General features: G+C 39.6%; 1 protein-coding gene across 3 annotated transcripts in view; it reads left to right on the forward strand.

The window, feature by feature from the left end:
• The window catches only part of cacna2d1a (calcium channel, voltage-dependent, alpha 2/delta subunit 1a), a 127,384-nt gene extending 118,399 nt beyond the window's left edge, over window positions 1–8,985 (forward strand). For all 3 annotated transcript variants that reach the window (XM_039600948.1, XM_039600949.1, XM_039600950.1), the window contains one exon: window positions 4,009–8,985. In XM_039600948.1, coding sequence (XP_039456882.1) covers window positions 4,009–4,131 — 123 coding nt within the window. In that variant the 3' untranslated portion in view covers window positions 4,132–8,985. The remainder of the gene's footprint in view (window positions 1–4,008) is intronic.
• The last annotated feature ends 13,399 nt before the right edge of the window (window positions 8,986–22,384 follow it).

Here is a 22,384-nt window from a genome sequence, read left to right on the forward strand (position 1 = left end):
TACCCAGTGAATAACAGCTGTTTAGATTAAGATGCTTGTGTTGATGCATGAGGTGAGAGGAGATTGGCCAGACTGCTTTGAGCTGATTTTAAGACAACGGTAACTCGTTACAACCATTGTATGCAGAGGAGCATCCTAACACAATGAACCTTGAAGCAGTTGGGCTACAGCTGCAGGAGACTGCAATCCTGTCAGCTAAAAACAGGAAACTGAGGCTGGAATTCACATGACCTCATCAAAATTGGACAATAGCAGATTAGAAAAATGTTGCTTGGTTGGATGAGTCTTGATTCCTCCTGTGACATTCAAATTGGTGTAAACAACACTAAGGCACTGCTCCTGCCTTGTTCGACCTGCATGTCGATGCCTTTATGACTACAGTGTACCCATCCTCTGATTATTGATAACGCAAGTCACAAGGCTCAAATCACCTCAGACTGGTTTTGTGAACATGACAGTGAGTTCCTTGTACTCAAATGGCCTCTACAGTCACCAGATCTCAATTCCACGAACTCCTTTGGAATGTGGTGGAACAGGACATTGGCATTGTGGTTTTTCAAATCTGGATGAAAATGTGCGATACTATCATGTCTATATCCTCCAAAATCTGTGAGAAAGAACCCTTTTGACTCTTTGACATGAAGAAGTAAGAAATAGCCATGAAGGCAAAAAGGATTCCAAACCGGTACTACATTACTAAGGTGTACCTAATAAAGTGTCCAGTGACTGTATGTTTAAGTTCTCACGATTCAAGCCTGTTCTCAAAATGCCTTTGTATTGTGCGAAAAACATTTGAGCAATTTTTTATTTACCCAGATAGTAAAAGGTACCAACATGGACATAATAGAGGCCAATTAAGGAAAGACCAGAGTCATTTTGGTCAAAGCACAAGTCCTTAAGACTCTCCCAGTATGGGAACAATATATCAGTGCTGAACTCATGGCACCTTTCCATAACTAATATCTTTACATCGTGCATGCCACTTCTCTTTTGGATTCTTTTGTCTTTTGTGAAATCCCTCAAAAGCTGTATGTGCGTAGGTTTCCCATGCAAAGATAAACAGTCGGTTGTTTCTTGATTTATGAATAACTAAGCTAAACAAACATTTTTATGAGCAGCACAGAATCTTTGCGTGTGAAACCCCTGTGCTTGAATGCTTTGTTTGTTTTCACTCTATAGTCTTTTTCCAGCGTCAAAGTTTTAAAAATGAACTCTTCTGCCTGCACTGCGTTGCTCACTCACACACGCATATGCAAACACCCACCCATCCACCCACACACTAACTTTCTCTCACACTTGTCTCTGAAGGGAATGCATCTGCCTTGTACTACTGTTTGTGTATGTAACCTAATTATTTCTTCCTTTTCTGCTCATATTTCCTTTCTAACCTGCTAACTATATGGACCCTTTGCTGCATGATTCTCTTTCTCTCTGTTTTCTCTGTTTCCCGCCTTATGATTGGCTGTTGATGGTTAGGATGAGGTCATGTGCCGAAGGAGCGCAGGCTCCCCATTGGCTTCCTCTCTGCTCATGTTACTGCTGCCACTGTTCATGTGCTGTCTCGGGTCAGTCCCATAACGCTCACTCTCTCTCGTTAACACTTTGTCATTATTTTCGAATGCTCGATCTTGTTCGTAACTCTTGCTTCTTTTTCCCTTGATGTTTCAAATCTTGTCTCCTCCCCTATTTTCATGTCCCTGCTTTGTTCCACTACTTTATCTTTTTTCCATTGCTTTTCCACACATCTTCTCACCTGCTTCTCCCTCTTATTTTATATCACCATCTGACTTCACCTTCCCAACTTACCTCCCTTTCCTTAACTGACTTTGAACTTCAAGCCATTCTCTTTGTACTGTTCCCCATCAATCATTATCTGTCTTCAAGTGTCTACTGGTTACTGATGTATCCGGATGCTAGCAAAAACAGACCACTCACCTATCATCTACATCTAGATTTTATTTTCTTTTGCCAAAAAATATCAGGGGAATTCATTTATCCAAAGTTTTCCAGTCAAGTATAAAAAACATCCTGATATCGTTTCATGTTTTGTGACCACATGTTTGATACCTGCATAGCTCATTTAGGGTGCTTTCTACGCTTCATTGTCCTTTGTTAATTCTGTTGTACAGTTGTAAGAAACTTGCGACTGTCAAGCTTCCCACTGTCACATTGCACATACATTTAAGTGAAGCCAGAGGTAGAAAAATACAGGATTTAGTCTGCAAGAGGAAATGTGACCAGCCACAGTGCTGTGCAAAAGTCATGAGCCACCCCTCATTTTGCAAGGACAAGGGAAATGGGTACAATGATTTATTGAAACAGGTGCAAAAATAAATGGAAATAGAGTATGACAATTCTGGAAAGTTGTTGTGGCCGCCGTTATTCTTAGCCTGAACCCTCTGAGGCAGCTTCTTGGAATTTCTTGAAATAGTCTTCAGAAATACTTCTCCAGGCTTCTTGAGGAACATTCAAAGATCTTCTTTGGATCGTGCCTGCCATTTGTTCAAGAAGTCAAGATGATCCTACCCTGCAGAGCGCCGGACTCTGGGGAGGTCAGTTCCTGACTGATAGCGTTCCATTGCGTGTTTTTCTAGTCATGTATGCTTTTACTGTACTGGCAATGAGTTCGGGATCATTGTCCCGCAGACAAATGAAGCTGTTCCCAATGAGGCACCTCATAGATGGTGTTGTATGAAGCGTTTATGATTCCATCAGTTGTGATACGATTCCTAAGACCACTGGCTGAAGTGCAACTCTAAACCATGACAGAGCCTCCACCGTGTTTTACGTATGTCTGTCAACACTCACTGTTATACCTTCTCCTGACCTCTGAATGTATCGACGACACTTTGAACAACAAATGGATTCAGCACTCCTTAAGACCTTTTTCAGTCCAGTTCTTGTGTACTTTGGCATACCTTACCTGGATCCACTGAATGTTCAGATTTTTTCTATTTCCTAAGAAGATAACTTTAAGATATTTTTTAGTTAATCGCTCTTTGGGAACCAACTTGTTGGTACAGCATGCTGGTAGTAACAAACAGCCTAAAGATACAATTTCAAAATGTAGATAGTAGATACAATGCTGCCTCATCCCTTGCTTTGGGTGCCTTTTTGAAGCTTGAATAACTCGTAGGTCTGTGTTAGAAAAATCAGCCATGTCCGAAGAAAGATTTTGAAAGACCTTCAGAAAAGCTCATTAACTATTGCTTGAGACCACTTAAAAAAATTACAGGAAAGCCTAGCTGCTCTCAGCAAAAGATAAATTAAAATAGGGCTGGCTCAAAACCTTTGCATAGTACTGAAAATAGGAGTGACATCAGCAGATTCAACTTGTTCGATAATGAAACTCACATTCATTTTTAAAATTAACACCAAAAAAATGCTAAGAAAAATAGAAAAACAGATGTAGATATGCTCAGCTGTCTGTTTAGCTTATGTATTTCTTTTCTTTATTCCCAAACACAACATTAGGAAGTAAAGCTCAGTTACTACTACTGTACTGGTCGCACAGCAGTTATTTCTCAAAGCAACTGCACTCGAGGTAGTCATTAGGTCCTTTTCAAGGGAAGCCATAAATATGTAAAAAGACATTCTGATAAACCTATCTTAGAGTTTTATATAACTAAAGGCACAAGCACCAGGGTAGTGAAATAATATTTTTAAGAGAAACACAATGTTTATTTTTCTTCATCTGATTAACTCAGCATATAACTGTCTATAAACATCATTTCTACTTTTAAGCTTAAGTTACAGAATTTTTATTAGTATATATATCAGATTCAGCGCATTCAGAAAAATAAAGTATTATAGCAGGATGTACTTGTAATATATGTAAACCTTTTAGTGACTTTTTTTCTGTTACAAAAAGAGCAAAAGCAGTGGAAAAGTTGTTGGTGGACTGCTGACATATATAATGTATATAATGTATAGCTATAGGGACCGTTTTTAATGTGTTCTCTGTAACAAATACTAACTATAGTTTCTTTTTTCCCTGCTTGCCACTAGGAAGATAACGCTGACTGTGGCGGAGTGTCCGGCCTGACTCCGTCGCTGTGGCTAATGCTGTCCCTTCAACTGCTACTGGTCTGGGTTGTGACTGACACCAGACACCATGCCATCCCATCATGACCTCCGAATAACATAATCCAACCCTGTATCTCCACCCCTTCGTATCTCCAACATGGCAACCAGCATGCAGCGCTGCCACCAAAATGATGAGCGCCCGATGAAAAGCGCTTTAAACAAACAAAAAAAACGTGAGCCCCACGTTCTGCCAGTTTCTTTTGTATTATCAGCGGTTTCTCTTAAGGATTTCACCAGGGCGCAAGTGATGAAAGAAATGCATATCAGAATATAATGATATGAAAGCTAGGAAAGACCTCAACTTATCTGTCCGTCATCCTTAAGTGGTACCCGCCAGCTGAGATTAGAGGAATCCAAAGATTCGTTTTGATTGGCGAGTTTTTGTCTGACTTGGTTTCTTACAAAGAGACTCAACTGCCTTACAGTATCAGAGGGATTTGAATCACAATGGGTGGACTTGCTGTTTATTGAATATGTTGAGCAGTTATATTCACCACTGCCAGAAACAGCGCTGCCCTTTGCGAGAGTATATTTTGAATCGATTTGCAGTGGTTAGTTATTAGGTATTTATTGTTTTTTTTGGTTAAGAAATTGGCCAAGATCAGAGCAAGAGATGCCAAATCATCACATCATCGCGAGCTCTTGCCCTTGGTTTGCCTCATCTGGGTTGCTCGTAATAATATTGTCTCAGTCTGATTTTTAGATAACATTACCCAGAGCATTTACACAGTGTCTCTGAGGACATTGTCTTCACTTCACTATGCTGTTCTTTAATGTAGATGCTGTTTTTTGCAGTGTGAAAGTCATGTTCATTGTTATGTTTTTGCACAAAAGCTGAACCTCCTACTGCCACAGAGTGCTTGTTTTTGAGTGTACAGATTTTGACATTGTAGCTGATCATATGGATTTTCTGCCTTGGTTTTGGATTGCCCCGGTAAAAACTTTGCTGCCATAGCACGCGTAAACCAGTCAGGACAAGCGTGGCTGGTGTCCTGTACGTACTCAGTGGACAAAATCTCTAGTGCCATGTGGACTCTGTGACTCATACAAACCCCTTTTTAGACTGTGGCTGCTGAATGGGAAATAGTAATAATAGTATTTAATTATTTAAAGGTTATTTGACCGAAGAGTCAGGATATCATTCTGCTGTTTTTTTATAGCCACAATTTAAAAAAAAAAAAAACGAGTTACAGGAAATTTGTATTCAACATTTATGTCAAAATTTGGTCAAAATGAAGGGAAAAAAGGGTATATTTGTATTCACTGCTGTCACTTTTTAAATTAAATGACTACTGTCGGCACTGCAATTCAAAGTGCAGCTGCTGTTTCTCTTCACGGTTTGATCTCCTTGCTGAAGAACAGCCTTTATATCTGTGTAGTGGTGAAATTGCCTCTGTCATATTTATTATACTGTGATATCAACTACTATACAAGAGCTTCATACTATCACTATGGCTGATATATCAGTTTCTCAACAAAAAAAGTTCATCCTTTTTCATTTTGTGTGCCTTCTTCTCATATTTATTACATATATTAAAAATACCTACATAATCCATGTGATGTGCTGATACTACTGTACATGGTTTTATTAAATTTTTGTGATTGTAATTGCCAAAGAGAGAACAGTAAAGTACATTTCTTTATAAAGGGAAAAAAAAGCGCTAATCAGTCGAACCACTGCTTTAAAGTAAATATATCTGCTGTAAAAACAATAACAAATTTCACAGGGCCAAACTGGATTCCTATCAAAGCCAAATATCAATGTCAACGAATGAAAAACACTTCATGAATTTTGGGATGAAAATATTTTGAATATGCAGTATGTGGAAAACCACTTGCTGCAATTTTACAGCTCATTTGCGTACTTATGCAGTCTTTATTGGCAGGAAATAATAGCCAGACTTCAAACTTGGATGTGATTGTTTGAAACAAGTTTTAAATCTTTAAGATAAAACTGCCATTTTTACATAAACCAGCTGACTCGACCGTTTGTTTTGTCGATGATTAATATTTAGGACTTTAACAGGAACCAATCACATCATTTTAAATAAAATAGGACGTGTGTGACGCCTTTCATTTAGAAGTTGGTCATATCCCAGGGTCGAGACTATGTTTTTTGTTCCTTGTTTAGTAACATGAGATACTTTGGGATGTGTACTCTGTGGTTAAATGTGAAAAATGCTTTCATGCTGAGCATTCACACCAAATGTTAGATTTGAACATTAAAACAAAATCAACAATTATTTGTTTATGGCACTCGAAATGTCAACAGTGTAGGAAATTGTGGACGCTAGGAAGCGAGACCGAGGCGTGCGTCTTTTTGTGTATACTCCATAAACACTGGCGGATGTTTGCAGAGAACTACTTAATTCTGTGGGGAAGTTGAAAACCGCACAATTTAATCTACACGTATCACATTACCACTAACACTCACCCTCTTCAGAATCCTTTTGTTGGCTAAACAATTACATCACAATGACTTATGTCAGTTTTTTGTGTGACGCATTTCTGCAAGTCTCGTCAAGAACCTACTAGCTCTTCTGACTTCTCTTGTGGCAAAGCTCCACCGGCATTAAATCAAAACCATCATTGTCAGGAAGTTTCGCAAAGGTCTGACAGGAACTTTTCATTTACAATGTTTTCCTCTATCTTTAACTATAATCTTCCAAAAAAATGTGGTGAAAATAACAATGGCATTTATGCTCCGCATTTATTAACCCTTACGAATATCAAGTGCCATATCCAGTAGGACTTGTATTCTCTTGTGGAGAAGCCTATTACTATAACATTTATGCAATGTTACCAAGGCAAGATACATTTCAAATTGTTTCAGTGTGCTGCATGATATTCCTGCTTTACTGTGTAATGATGGAAAGCATAATATACCGAGTGTCCAGCATTAGTTCATGATATGTTAAGGTGTGACCAGCTAATACTGCCGTCTCTTGAGGGGACAGCATTTGGCTCTGCTGAGGAACAAAAGAGAACCGGATAGGTAAACATGATGTTTGAAATCGCTATTCAGTCTTTCTGATCGATTCAGACCATGTTGTTCACAATTATTTAAGGAGCATGCCAGTAATTTAGCTCATTTACTACAATTCATGAGTACTTTATCCAATTGCCAGTAGTTTTCCAAACCATGTTGCAATGTTTGGTATTTTAATGATCGGGTGAACACAAACTGATGGCACTCAGAGGATTAAGCCTTCTGGCTCAAGTAAATATTTTACCAATAAATATCCACAGTGATTATATTTAACTGGACTCTGAAGCATCATGGCCATAGTCTTTACTGAGTTCACTTCCTTCTGCACCATTCATTAATGGGCTTTAGCCACTGGATGGGTAGACATGGACATTGGTGTGCTTGTCCCCTTAAATGCCTTTTGACTTTTCTTTTGGCAAACCCTTTCAAACCCCGTCTCAGTTTGTTATTTGGAGGCATGGAGCTTTATGTGATAATTTGGCACTGACAAACTATCCACTAAGGCCTCACCTCATCTTAACTGGAGTCAGCCTGGGACCATCGAACATCTTTGCAGTGTTGGGCCCTATAGAGGCATTTTTATTGCAACTGACTGACAAATGCAGCTAATTGTGCTAACAGATGTCTGTGCTCCAGCCAGTGAGTGAAATTGACTCCTATTGTATTTGTATATTTATTGCATGATACTTCTGTACTGTCCATGCATGCACCTATGGTTAGCCATTTACATCCTTGTCCAAATATGGTAATATTTGGCTTAAAAAAACTTTTTTTTTATTTATTTATTTCTGATGGACATGATGTGTCCCTCTGTCACTGATTTAAAGCAGGACCTCATAAACCAATGGGTCATATAATGTTGGCTAATCAGTCATTTATATACCGTATATGGCTGTACTTTGTTTTTATTAGTAATTTGGAAATGTTACAGTAATAACACACGAAATCGCAAAGGGACATGGTAAACACAATACCTGTCAACATTAGCATGATACAATGGTGATTGTGAGCATGCTGCATATTAGTGTTAGCAGTTAGCTTAAGATATCGCTCTGCAGTATATTATCTTAAAGCAGCTAGTATTGATATAGTTACTTGTCTTGCCCCTACATTACAGACAGCAGTTAGTTTCCATGCATTTGTATGAATATAAAATGGAAGGAACTTGATACTTAATGTAATGATCTTTAATGAATGTAAACCAATGTCCATGCAAGTGTTAACAAAATTGCAAAACAGTTGGTAGTGTAGTAACTCTAGAACTAAATGTTCTGAAGTATACATGAAATGTAGTTATTTAGCTAAAAACGCTGGCATGGTGATTCAGTCGCTTTGCACAAAGAAGTAATTTGATCTGATGAAACGCTCCAACAGAATCCCTTTAGAGATGCATGGAAAACAATGGAGAAAGAACATAACCTCCACAGCCATCCAGATGTTTCATTCTACTCTTAAGTGCTAAAATCAGATGCTGTCACCTCAGGAATAATGTATTCTAGATGTGATATGAAGTGTTTTTGATTCTGTTGGTGCTCTTGGTGTGGATCGTGTGGGTTGGCCTTTTTATTTCTGGAACCTTTTGCGTGTATGCGTGTCTATTACCTTCCTGCCGGTCTGGCAGATGATTGATGGGCCTGTCGGTCAGTCTTTCTCTGCCTTTGTTTTTTACAACAGGCCACCAAGTACTTCGACAGTCTCAGCTTCGGATGGGTCTAAGTGGGCCTCTCTGTCAGTCTCCCTTGATTGTGGTTTAGTATGTTACACTTGATTTTCCAGAGTGAGTCATGTAAAAACAAAAAAATGTAAAATAGAAAAAAAAGAACAATGTTTATAATCCTGGGGAAGAAAAAAAGTGTTTATTCATGTGCAAATAAGGTATATACAGAATAAAACTTTATCATTACTAGATATTCCATTGCGTTAAGACTTGTGGCTGATGACCTTTTCTTACAGAATGACTGTTTTTTTCCACAGTGGATCAGATTTCTGTTAGTAACTTCTGTCACTTTGCCAACACACATTTCCCATCCAAATGTGTGTGAGAATGAGAAGGAAGCACCCCGAGTCTGCTCTCTCAGTGTCTAGCCAACATCAGAAACTTGCATCCAGCCAAAATCAACATTGTCCAAGAAAAGAAACGAAAGACTCGTAGGTCCATCCACATCTCTCCTCGCTGAACACTGAATTTGACTCAGCTACACATCCATTAACAAAGGCCCATAATGGTCATAAATTTAGCGATTCCTGATTTCCCTGTTGCACGCTGATCAAATGGTAAGTGAGTTTCTCATTAAGATGGTCCGATTTACACTTAAAACCTGAAACCAGCTGTGCACACAGTTTCAGAGCTACTATTCCTCACTGCCCCCCAAAGGCAAACTATAGGCTCATTTTACGCTTTATTATGGACGTTAAAACTAACCGTACTCCTACACGGTGTGCTGCTGAAACATAAAGAATGAAGGGATGCTTTGGGGCATTTTTAATGAGACCAATTACAATGACTTTCTTCTTTATAATGCCCTTTATTGTTGGTAGCACAGCTGGTGAATGACTATTAAGAGACTAATATGATTAAATTCTATATTTTACAGATCCTGTGAAATAAATTGATTATGCTGTCAATCAAAAGTGACATTTTAGGCAAGTATAATTTGTGCGTCTCTGCAGCAAATACGAGTCATACAAATTTAAAATATAATTTATTATCATATTAAGACAGAGAAATTGCTAGCTCATAGGTTTATATTTTATAACTGAAGCATATTTTTCATCTCTGTTTTTAGTGCTTTCCCTTTCCTTAATGTACAAAAGATTTAGTATCACGCCTGAAAGCCGTATTTTCCGGTGACAGCCCCCTGTCTATGTTGGACTCCATTTTTTTCCCCCTCCAAACTCTTCCTCTCCGAAAGTATTATTCCTTGTCTGTCACGGATGACTTGCGGTGTCAACAGCACACGGTGGATTTCCTGCCAAGGGTTCTGGATTTCGCGTCTGGCAACAAGATGACCCTGTTGGTTTACACTAAGAGGTCACTCCTGTTGTGCTTTTGATTGTTATCCTAAGTCCCCGGGCTTGCGTCCCTCTGTCACTGATTGATATCTGGCCTGAAGTCCCAAAAGTAAACGGCTTCTAATGTAAATATGAAGAGTTTATTATGTCGGTAATTAAATTTGTAAGTATTAACAGTCCTCTCATTACAAGATATTTATTTTCCTAAAATGGGCTTTCCAAAGATTATAGAGACGGAGTCGTATTTGTGCACCAAAGTGTACCTTTTAAGTGCTTTTTCTCCTTCATTTACATGCATGTCCACTCTTCAAACCCCTACTGTCCCTCTTCGCATCTAATGCTTTCCCTCGCATTCCTCACCACAGCAGATGAAGAAGATATAGTTTCATGGAAGTACTCTTTAAAGTACTGCCAGTTTTAGATTACCAAAGAATACAATCTCCACACGGACGCCGCTTTGTGCCCATGGACAAATACGCTGTCAACCACTGAGAAGTCTTCTTCTTGTTGTTGTTTGCTTGCTTTTTGCACAGATTTTTCAAACAATCCAACAGGCACACACTTATTGGGAAGGAAGAACAGCTCTGTGGGTTGGGGTTGGAAGAAACTGCATTTTGAGCCTCATCTGGCAACAAAGAACAAGAATAAGACCACCAAGGCATTGTTGAGGTTTTGTTTTATTTCCACGTCTCCTGCTTTTTAGCTCCTTTGTGTCATTTTAAAGGTTGTTACTTTGACTCGGGGCTCAAGAGGGACATCTGTAACCACCCAAGTCCCAAATGAACTTCCTACCCTTTCATTTAAATTTCAAACACCTCATAAAGGCATTTGTTTGGCAAGAGCTCAAAACCCAATCACAACTGCTGTCATAAATATCTTGTGATACTTACAAGGCGCAGGGGATCTCATTTGGGAGAAGCTGAAATTGATATGTTTAGCATATCTTGTTCTTTCCTACAGAATTTCTGTTTTTTTGTTTTTTTTTTCTTAACCGCCGCATTTTTTATTCATAAAGGCTATACCCTACGGGTCAGCAGTCAACTGCATGCAACTGCCTACATTCTTCTGCTTTTTTTTTCTTTTTAAAGATATTAGATTACGATGAACGAGATTAGAGTAAAAGTATGGCTTTCTTTCATGGTGTTTAAGTAGCTTCTCATGGCTCACGGTTTAAATATACGGACAAAAAGATGCCTTTTATTAAATAACAAATCATTTTAAATACTGACACGATCTGCTCTTAATTATCAGTTCTGATTTCTCATCACAGTGATTACTACATGGATTCCTTTCCCTTTAAGCTTCCGAAGGTCCCGTTTGTGTTGGTAACAGATTTTTTCCAAATGTTTTTCTTGTAATTTGTTAGATTTCGTGTGTAATGTTTGCTTTGAAATCCAGGTGTGGCCTAACAGCAGCCAACTTTACATGATCTATGGTCCAGCACAAAATGGTGGTCTGTGGTTCACTTCAAGTCGAGCTGCGTTTTCCAGCTGACTGCACAAGTTCTCTCTATGGGGTGACTGTCCTTTGCAAGAATGTGTTGCGTAAGAATTACAGTAGGTAGGAAGGTGACTAGATTACTGGATTACCAACCATTGGAAAAGGAGTGTCTTATCATTTCTCCATGGAATCAAAAATGTTTTGCACGATTGACTTTGGGTGTGATTTCTGGAAGTTGATGCAGCTGTAAGCACACTGGAGCACATCATAAAAGTTTAAACAATTATGGAAAGTTTTATTTTTTCGGTTTTAACTATTTATTCATGCACTTACGTGCTCCTGTGGCCTGAATGCATGAAAATAAGGAGTCCTATTTCTACTCCCAGGCATTTGTCACCTGTGTCACCAATTCTGTTTATAACTTTAATGAACAGAAGTTCTCGGTGTAGCCAAAGGGGTGGAAGCTTTCTGGCTCAGTGGCTTTTTGCAAATATGTGGTCCTTCTTGCTTCGCTGAGCAGTGACTTTCAGCTCATGCCAAGACAGTTTGCAGCTGAGGATGAAACAGGAGATGAAAATTAGCACCTTGAAATCCGAGACTGATTTTCTCAGACAAATGACATTTAAATGTTATTTATTGAGGAGGAGCTGCCGCTGCAAGTGGAGGGGTTCCGGTTTCTTGCGGTTTTGTGGAGGAGGAGAGTGGAACAGAAGATTGACAGGTGGATTGGTTCACCGTTTGCAGTGATGTGAACGCTGCTGAATAACTTGAGAATCGAACCCGATAAGGTCACAAATATAAGCAGTGTAAATGAGCTTTCTTCTGAAGGGTGTTGGGGTCAGCCTTTGAATTAGGATCAAGATTGCTGATTGATGATTTGGGAGGGCCTGAGACTAGAGTTGCTCCCCCATGTTGAAAGTAGACAGCTGAGGTGGTTTGGGCTTCTGTCTAGGATCCTTCCTGGGTGCCTCCTAGGTGAAGTGTTTTAAGGGCTCGGGGTGAACCTGAGGCCTCCCGGAGGGATCATATCTTTCAGCACGCCTGTGAACATCTCAGTATCCCTCTTGAAGACCTGGAGGAGGTGGCTGACATGTACCAGGTTGGCTGAAGATCTAAAGCAGCCAATTCAGCAACGAAATTATTAGAATGAATAAAAATCAATAAAATAATAATAATAATAATCACCCTCTCTTCAGCATCAAGCATTAACTGAGGGTTTTCTAGTTAAATCAACTAACCAAATCTTATCCTGGTAGAGAAAAGAATATATACTTTTGGCAGTACACATAAATCAAATCACAAAAAACAAAACAATTAAAAATGAAAATACAGTCATTGCAGATATCAGAAGCCACAGTTATAGGCTTAACATTACTTTCAGCAATCATACAAACCAGATACATAGTCATTCAAAGCTTGAACCAAATGAGCTTCCTAAATAAAAACAGAGGTTTACATAATTGGCTTGGCAATGTTCTAGCCTTTCCCCGGCATATCCAAAACAGCTTAAATTCCAAATATCCTCCACCTGCTTCGTTGTCTCTGCACTGCCTCGGATCCACGTTGGGAGTTCTGTTACTTTGTGACTCATCTGCTGGTTATTAAAGTACTCACTTTGTTGTAAATGCTGTCTGGTAGCATTGGCTTTTCATGTTTCTTTCATGTTTTTTTTGGCCACAGAGAAAGTGAGGCTAAAGCGGAGGCCCCAGCTGTATCAGGAAAACAGGAACATAACGAGTGCAGATGTGGGATGCTCTTCCTCAGCGGGCTATGCAGTGACCAATACCAGAGGTCTGATGTGGTTTTCGAATCACCAGCAACACCCACAGTTTTGTATCAGCTGTCTCTGACTGGAAATATGAGTGGTGCTTATCTCAGGGGAGAAAACAGAAGAGCACTTACAAAGATTTGCACACAGCTTGGAGGTGAAAAAGAAACAAGCTGTCAAAACGTTGCTTTTAATTGATGGTACCAGGGATAAGACAAATAAATGTTCAGCTGCTCTTGAAGATGGAAAATAAATTGCGCATTCCCGGCCATCGAGAGTCGTAAAAAACATTTCATTTATGTATTGCAGATTTTGCAGATAGGAACTTGTGTGGGCTAGCCTGTTCTGGTCAAAATCATTAGGATAAAAAGTTTTATGAATTATTACTATCATTAACAAAGGCAAATTAAATAAAAGAAAATATACAGCTGTCAGATGGTTACATACATTTATAATGGGCATGAATATCATGGTTTCAATCATTTCTTTAAAGTGTTTTCTAAGGTGGAAGGATTGTACGTATGTTTGTAACACCTCAACCAGATGTTTTTGCTATCCCTCAGCAAGCTTCCGGCATAATTCTACTATGCATAATTGTTTGGTTTCCTGGTGTAGCTTTTCAATAGGGGCATTGGGAGAGCAAAAGACTTGATGTTAGCCTGCTTTATCCATTACAAAACCGTGTTTTATGCTTTTGATATAATTCCTGTTTCAAGCATTTAGCTGTTGATTTGAGGTAAAGTTGAAGAATCTGGAGGTAGTCGTCCTCCTTCATTATTCCAGTATCATTGGCAGCAGAACAGCTCCAGAGCATAATGCTACTACCACCGTGCCTAATGGCTGGTATAGTGTTCTTGGGTTTGAATCTAAGCCTCAGCCTCAGCCTGACCTTTACTCCTCCAAACATACCTCTTGTCATTGTGGCCAAATAGCTTGATCTTTGTCAAGTCCAGCACCATTTGGCTTTTCCATGTGTAACTTTAATTTCTGTCAAGCTTAAAGTGATCAATTTTAAAGCAGGTTTTAGGTTGGACGGTGATGTAAATCTCACTTTACTGTGGACAATGAAGTGTTCCAGCAGTTTTCTGTCACAGCAGGGTACCCCAGTGTGTTTGTGTAATGGACCCAAAAGCAGATACTAGAGACACGAAATGAAGTTGACCAAAAGCGAGCCGTTTAATAACTGGAATCCAAAACAGAAAATCAAAGCAAGACGCAATAGGGTGAGACTATACTAAAACCAGAACTGGGATAAACTAAGCTCAACATGAAAACATTAACTTGACCGTGACATGAATCTGAACAGGTACCCGTGAAAACTATGACTTGAAACATGAACAGGGACCTGAACAGACGCATGAAAAAATCCTGAAATTTACTGTGATATGACATGAGCTAAGCAGAGATTAGCTGGGAAAAGCAAGGATGGATAGACAGACTGACACCAAACAGAGAAAGACAGAGGACTTAAATACACACAGGAGGTGATCATCAACATAATGACGCTACAGGGAAAGTTAAACTAAACACAATGAACATGGAGACACCTGACTCTAAAAAATAAAACAGGAAAGATAACGAGACGCAGACATGACATGAGCTTGACAACACGAAACACATGACAGACTAAGATGTGGCCTTCCTAACTCGTGCAAATCTACAATTCTCCTTCTTAGTTTATCATTGAGTTCTCTGGACTTTCCCATTGTTCTGAGTATCAATCAATCCAATGAGTCCAGTCAATTAAACCTTTTTTTTTTCCTGCCAAAGAGAAAATACCAGTTGTACTTAATCATGATTACTAACAAATACTTAATATGCTTAAAATACATTGTAGAAAGAGAGTGCATGCATATTTCTGAACCTTGTGCACCCAGAGCTTGTTTTTTTGAAGTCATTAAAGATGTATGCTGTACAATCAAGCCACCCTAGAAAAAGAACGGTTCAAAGAAATAATTGAAAGCCCTAACTTACCATCCCTATGATAACTGTGTGTAATCTTCTGATCACAGATTTATCTACCTTGACAGGAATAAAAGTAAGTGAGCAACCAGTTTTAGTGTGAAGATTGTTTATTTAAGGATAAGAGCAATTTCCCGGCAAACTGGTGATGCAGCGTAAGTCAGTTGTGCGTTCTGAGAAAATTGTGAAAGTAAATCAGATTGTTTATGATTGTGTGACTATCTGGATTTGTCTTGCTATAACTGTTGTTCAACTGGTTGTCTAACTGCCTTAGTGACTGACAGTCCAAACGGACAAATTCCTCCTCAGAGTCACAAACAATGAGTCACTCTACTAAGCTAGCACTTCTGATGACTCTTATACGTTTTCTCCTTACTAAGGCACATATCAGATACATCAGATGCATCTCAGTTACATAACCCAGACATATAGTCAGACCAGACATTTTTGTTGTTAGAGCGTGAGTTATTTCCTCCAGTGTGCGAGCCCCAGGTGTCTGAACACAATAGCGAGTCAGCATATCAACTGTGTGTCATAACACAGCGTAATTAACCGCCAGAGTCTGGCACACACAGAAAGTCGACTCTCTTAAAGATCTTCTGACACGCCAAGCCCCCCAACTACTGTGGCTAAATTAACCTACAGCTGCATCTCACAGCTGGAACTATATGCAGATGCTCCCATTTCTCCAGGCATGCACACAAGCGCACACAGACGCATAAATACACAAAAGCTGTGCAAAAGATAAACAACCTTCTCTGTCTTTACACATACTTGAAAGCAAAAACAAAACACGCACGACTTTCCAAAGCGCAGGTGACACCTCTTACTCATTTACAAACCGTCACCCACGGTGTGGAGCACTCATGCAAACACCCATACCACCCACATTCATAGTTAGGAGGAAAAAATTAGAAGCATTCAAGACGAGAAAGTGGAAAGCCTCCCTGCCACAAATATGAAAGGGCTCGCATGTGGGAACTTGCAGGCGGGGAAGTTCATCAGATGCTGAGTAAGTGAAAGAATGGCATTAATAAATAATTAGTGCAATAAAAGTGAGTGAGCAGGTCAGGGCAGGGCAGTGTAAGGGTTATTGTTTTGTTTTTGTTTTTTTGAGAAATAGATATAAGCTAATATTGTTGATATGGAGTGAGGATAAATGAACTACTATTCTTTCCTTGAATTTCTTGTTGCATCGCATCTGTCTGTGCAAAGCATGAAGCGGTCCAGCGTACTGTTGCAGCCAGCTCAGCCTGTTCTCATTCCCAGGGTGTCATACATGTCTTTTGGCATATCAGAATTACACACAAGTTGTTCTTTGACATCTGTGTCATGACTCACCAGCTGAATGGCAGTTGTGAAGTGGGTCTCTCAGATGCGGAAAATCGCAAATGTCCACTTGACTTGACATTTAAACAGATTTGTCCAGGGTTTATGTTTCAAGGAGGCATATTTAAAGTAAACAGCATTTTTTTCCTAAACCAAAAGGAGAAAACAGAGAAAACAAGTGGAGAAAGGAAGCTCCCAAATGTCTCCTGGATGACAAACATTTCACGGTCATCCCTCTAACTGTTTCACGCACACTTTCACCTCTTCAAAAGAGGATTGCTACCTCTCTGCTACCATGTCCCCCTCTTTTACCTGTTTTAAAACTTCATGTAATGCATGGCTGTTGTTGTCCCACTTCTTTGAGAACCACAACATTGTTGTTTGCTGTTTTTATCAGCTGGAACATGATATAAGTGAACTTTCTTTCTCATGCTTGTAGATTATACTTCCAAACCTTAACTTTGTTCGACTGGAAAGAATCAGGTGTCAGGATCCCCGATGAACTTTAAGGATAGCTACTTCAGGCTGGTCCCTTGTTCTCAAAGGTAGCTTCACATGTTGAATTGGCAGATTGTTGGGCCAAATAATTTTCCTGATGCAACCTTCAAGGAATTCGTGTCAAGACCCAGAAAGCTTGTCTTATGCAAATGTATAAACCGCTTCTGATTAACTTTACAGCTACTGAATAATAATTCAGGTGTCTTAGCAGCCTTAAACTTAAACTGTGACATGATATGCAGCAGACCAACTAAGCCGCCTTATGTTTTGATGTTTTATGTTATCCTGATTATTTTAAATTTATTTTCGCATTCTCATATATTTTAGAATTTATGTATGTCTTTAATGTAATTACTCTTAGTCTTGGGTGTTGTTTATGTTTTTGCAGCACTATTGTGCTGAAGAAATTAGTAGTTTAACATCTAGCTAACTAGTGTCGAATAAATGAGTCCTGTTTCTCAGGGTTTGCTGTGGTGACATGCATGTATTCTTCTTACATGCCCATTCCCTGGGTTTACCAACCCAGTTTACCACTCCCTGGGTTGGTAAACGACGTCATATGGGAAATAATACTTAACCTGACAGTTAAAGTTTCTGCAGTCCCCTTCAGCCTGTTACCCACTACTCTCTACCTCACCTTTGGACCCACTCCCTGGGTTGGTAAACCCAGGGACTGGGAATGGAAAAGCAAGGGGACCCTATATACTTTTTGGCTGCTCCCTTTTTTCCTAAAGAGATTGCCACAGTGGCTTGTATGTTTGATTTGGTACAGATATTAGGGTGGATGCTCTTCTTGGAACAACCCTTCCTTTTATCCAGGACTGGGAGCGGCACTAGGAGTACACCAGCTTGTGACTCCCCTGAGGCTTGAATCGTGACTCCACCCGGTCTTGAACCGAGTTCTTTTGCATCTAAGGCGTTGAACCATTGAAAAGACAATTGACATTTTTGGCATTTGAAGTGGAGATGTGATTTGGATTGAGATGTCAAATGGAGCCAAAATATATAGCATACAACAACAAGTTGACAATATCAAGGACTTACGCAGGTAAAACAAAGGTGATAGAATCAAAGAGTCAAAGACTACGGTGGGTAAGTAACTGCCTTCTGTTAACAGGTATTATTACCAGGACAAACATGATGTTAAAGACAAAAGATTCAGACAATGGTGAGTCTATCTCAGTATTATCCATCACTGTCCATGTGGCTAAAACCGCATTGTCACATGAAATAAATACCAAAAACTGTTTTATTTTACCAGATCCGCTGAGTAAAATTTCTTGGACTTCTCCCCTTTTCTATTCTTTTGTTTTTAGCTAACCTTCCCAGCTCTTTGACGTAGCGTAGCTCCACCTGATCTTCATCTGGCTCTTATGTTCTCTTGAGTATCTTAACAACAGCTAATCTGTTCTCTTAGTTTTCCCTGTTTATGAGCATCGAAGTACCAAACACACAACTGTTACTCTGCTTCCATCTTCCAAAAGTTAGTGCAACAAGATTAGGAGCATTTTTGAACTTTGGACATAGTGAGGACATGCTGTTCCTCCCTGCATCATGTGTTAATTACAAGCTAGCTGCGATTCCAGCTGCAGACACGACAGTGACATTAATTCTTGCATTTAACGTTTGGAACAATACCAAATGAGCGCATTTCTCAAAGCTTTTGAACTATTTTGACTTTATAAATGAACATTAATATGAATTTGTAAGGCCGCGTCAACACTGAGGATGTATGTTAGTAGACGTAACAGTGGGTGTGCACACACATGTCTGTCCCCCCTTGGTAAGTGTGTATCACAGGCATGCGTCTGGGGATCTGTGTTGAAGGGAGGTCAAACCTCGGTCCGGGTAATTTGCCACAGATGAAACTCGACTCCAGTCCACGGGACGAGTGCAAGTAAACGTTTCAAAGCTGCAGGAAATCTATTAGCACCTGGTGGGACTCTCCGCACACCCTTCTCCATCCTTGCTCCCCCCTCCCTACCGCCTTCTATCCCCTACTCTACCGCCTCACCTCTCCACGCTCCACCCTAGTTAATAAAGCCACACAAGACCACCGCACTCCTGCTGTGCCACTAAAGCCAGGGGATTAGTGAGTGTGTGCGTGTGCACATGTGTCTGTCTGTGGCGTGTGGCAAAGCATGCATTTAATGCCTGTAATATGTGGACCTCAGAAAGAGCATGTAATGTATCTGGACCTGTCTTTTTTACACACGTGGAGCCAGTTAACAGGGAATGAGGTGCCAGACAAGCATGCAGCAGCTGCCACATGAGAAACAATAGCTCATGATGCAGGCACAGTAGGTTGCTGTCACTGCTGAATGCTGACTCTAGGTCAGATAAGATGTCCTGCTAAAACTGGCGGGACGATGTTTGTAGTGTCCGGGGAAAGAGAATTATGGTCAGCTTGTTGATTTCACCTTCACCTCAAATATACAGCTAGATGCTCAAAGAAGGAGAAAAAAATGTCACAGTTTTTTTCATAATGACTGGATTTATATGGAAAATATTTATGATGCTCATGCCAAATTTTCTTCAGCATTCAAGCAACTCCAACAGAACTTGTTAGATATTCTTACAAACCCATTGGTTAGACCTCATCCTAATGACCAGAGCCATGCGATGCATTTCCATCAATTTTACCATCCACTCCAGAGACAAATACCCATTCACATTTTTTATTTAGACTAACGTGCATTTCTCTGGACTGTGGGAGGAAGTCAGAGTACTCAGGCACCATTTAACTTAACATGCATGTTGAGCAGAACATGCACACTCCACACAGAAAGGCACTCCGGACCCTTCATTACCTGAAAATCAATTTAATTTTGGGGGGAAACTCTCAACATACATCACATAGTGTAAATAATGAGTGCACGGTTCATTAAATACATTTTCACTTGTAAATTTTCATCTGTTTTCAGTATGAACCGCATTGTCGCGTGCTAAAGTGGAACGCTTGAAAACTGGGGAAGATTGAGTCATCCATTGGGAAATGTTTGTGCTCATGTCTGAGTCACAGTTTGCACCTGCAACATGCCAATAAGCAAGCACGCCTTGCTTAAATACATAAATAAGGCATTTGTGAGTTCACTTTGATTAATAAAGGTGTTATTGTTTCAGTTATACCGAATGCCAGTAGCTCCAAACTGTTTCACTTTTTGTAATCACGAAGGTGTACGTCCGTCACTTTGTACTCACATGGTTGCATAACTTTTTCTAAGATGAAGCCTCGGATGAAGGTCAAATCAAAAAGATTTTTCTGCCTTAAGGTATTTTGGCATAGAGATTCCGCATAATTATAATTGTGCATCATTTTATCCTGGGGCAAGTAATATGGGTGGTGTTTCCAACTGCTACAACTTTGCCATGACAGTGGGTCTTACGGTTCAGGTGTGCTTTCAAAATGTTTTTATTAAATGCAACTGGTGATATTTTCCTGATAAATTTTATCTCTCTGCTGCTAAATGCTGACTCGAGGTCAGATGATGTGTCCTGCTGAAGCTGCTGGGACAATGTTGGTGGTCCACAGGCAAAACTAGATATCCTTACAAACACAGCCCTAACCATGATTAGACTTCATCCAAATGAGAGTCCCTTTATGTTAAAACATAACATTTCAAAGAAACACAGGAACACAGGACCCTCTTGTTGTGAGGAATTTTTGATTTTGATTTTGATTTTTCCCAAGGGCACCTGTTACTGCCTCTTCTTCTTTGGGAAATCTCTACATAGGTAACATAATATATACAATAAGCATATAGTTCATTAGATAGTTATTCACCGGTAAATTTATAACTATTTTCAGTTTGAATTTCACTGTCACATGCTAGAATTGAAAGAATGAACTTGAGGGAACACTGAGTTAGTGGGAAATACTTGTGCTGATGTCTGAGTGACAGTTTGAAATAATGCCTTCAGCATGCAAACAAGCAAGGCATTCATCATTCGCTTTTAACATTTAAGTTGCGACCGCTTAAAGCTATTTATCTTTCTGTAATCTGGAAGATATGTCTTCCACTTGCTGAATGTTTTATACTTGCAAGAGCACCTGACTTTTTTTGGATGGATCTCAAAAGTTGCAAAAAAAAAAATGTTTTTCTACCTCAGGGTGTATTCGGCAAGGTATCAATGCATAAGTATGACCTTGCATCATTTCATCCTGGGGCAGGTGATCTAAGGAGCTTTCCCAATTTTCTAACTCATGATATAACGTTGGCTTGAGCTTGAGTTTTAAGATCAAGGCGTGCTATGTTGTTAGATCCAATCAGTACTTTTTTCTCATACATGTTGTTCTCCATGGTGGCTTAACTGGTTTTTTGTTTTGTTTTTGTTTTGATTTGTTTTTTGTTGGTTATTTTGAACCACTTAGATAACAAAAAACCTGAGAGCAGACACTGAGCCATCAGAGCTTATTAACCAACCCATTTTTATAAAAGCAGACAAACTGAAAAAAATTTTGTTTGAAAAGAATTTGAAAATTCTGCATTAGAACACTGGCTAACTCAAGCTTAATCTTTAAGCGTAATTAACTCTGCAGCTTCCCTTTTCCTGCAGTGAAAAAATCAGATTATTTAAGTCAACTGTGTCTGTGGAGAGTTTGGGCGGTCGTGAGTACGCTCGCCTGCTCACCAGCTAGCTCGTGTTCAGGGTCCGACCTAATTGGGTTTATGTGCGGGAATGTTTTCCAAAGCCACACTTGTGAAATACCTCCACATCTGCTGCCCATTAGCGGTGGACATAACACACAACAGAGAGAGGAAAGCCCCCAACCCATTGATTCATTGGACCGCAGCCCGACTTTTATTGCAGCGGAGGAAAAAAAAGCTCGCTGCAACACAACGAACGCTGCCTTACCCATCTCTACTTCTTCCTCCCCAGATCTCTTTTTCATCTGTTTTTTTGTTCATTTATTCATTTCTTTTTATTTTGGACATTTAATCTTTCTATCTATTTGCTATTTCCATGACCAACCTCTTGCTCTCTTTATCTTAAAATCAGTTACTGCACCAGTCTTTTCTCCTCAGGTGCAGCCAATCCTCTTTGAGTCTACCCATTTTAAATCATGCGAGTCTCACCCATCAACTTTTCACACCTATATTGTCTTTCTATTTTCATCAAACAGCTCTTATTTTCCACCCCCATCTCCTAACTCTGTGTGCTTCAGTGTCTAGTTTTTCGATAGCCATTTATCTATGTCAACATGACTTCCATCTCTTTCTTCTTGTCACTCCCCAGGGCAAGGACGTCCTTCTGTTTAATCCCGTGGTGGGCATGAGGAGAAACTAGCAAGGGGGTCT

This window comes from Oreochromis aureus, linkage group 17, assembly GCF_013358895.1.
Source record: "Oreochromis aureus strain Israel breed Guangdong linkage group 17, ZZ_aureus, whole genome shotgun sequence".
Taxonomy (NCBI): domain Eukaryota; kingdom Metazoa; phylum Chordata; class Actinopteri; order Cichliformes; family Cichlidae; genus Oreochromis; species Oreochromis aureus.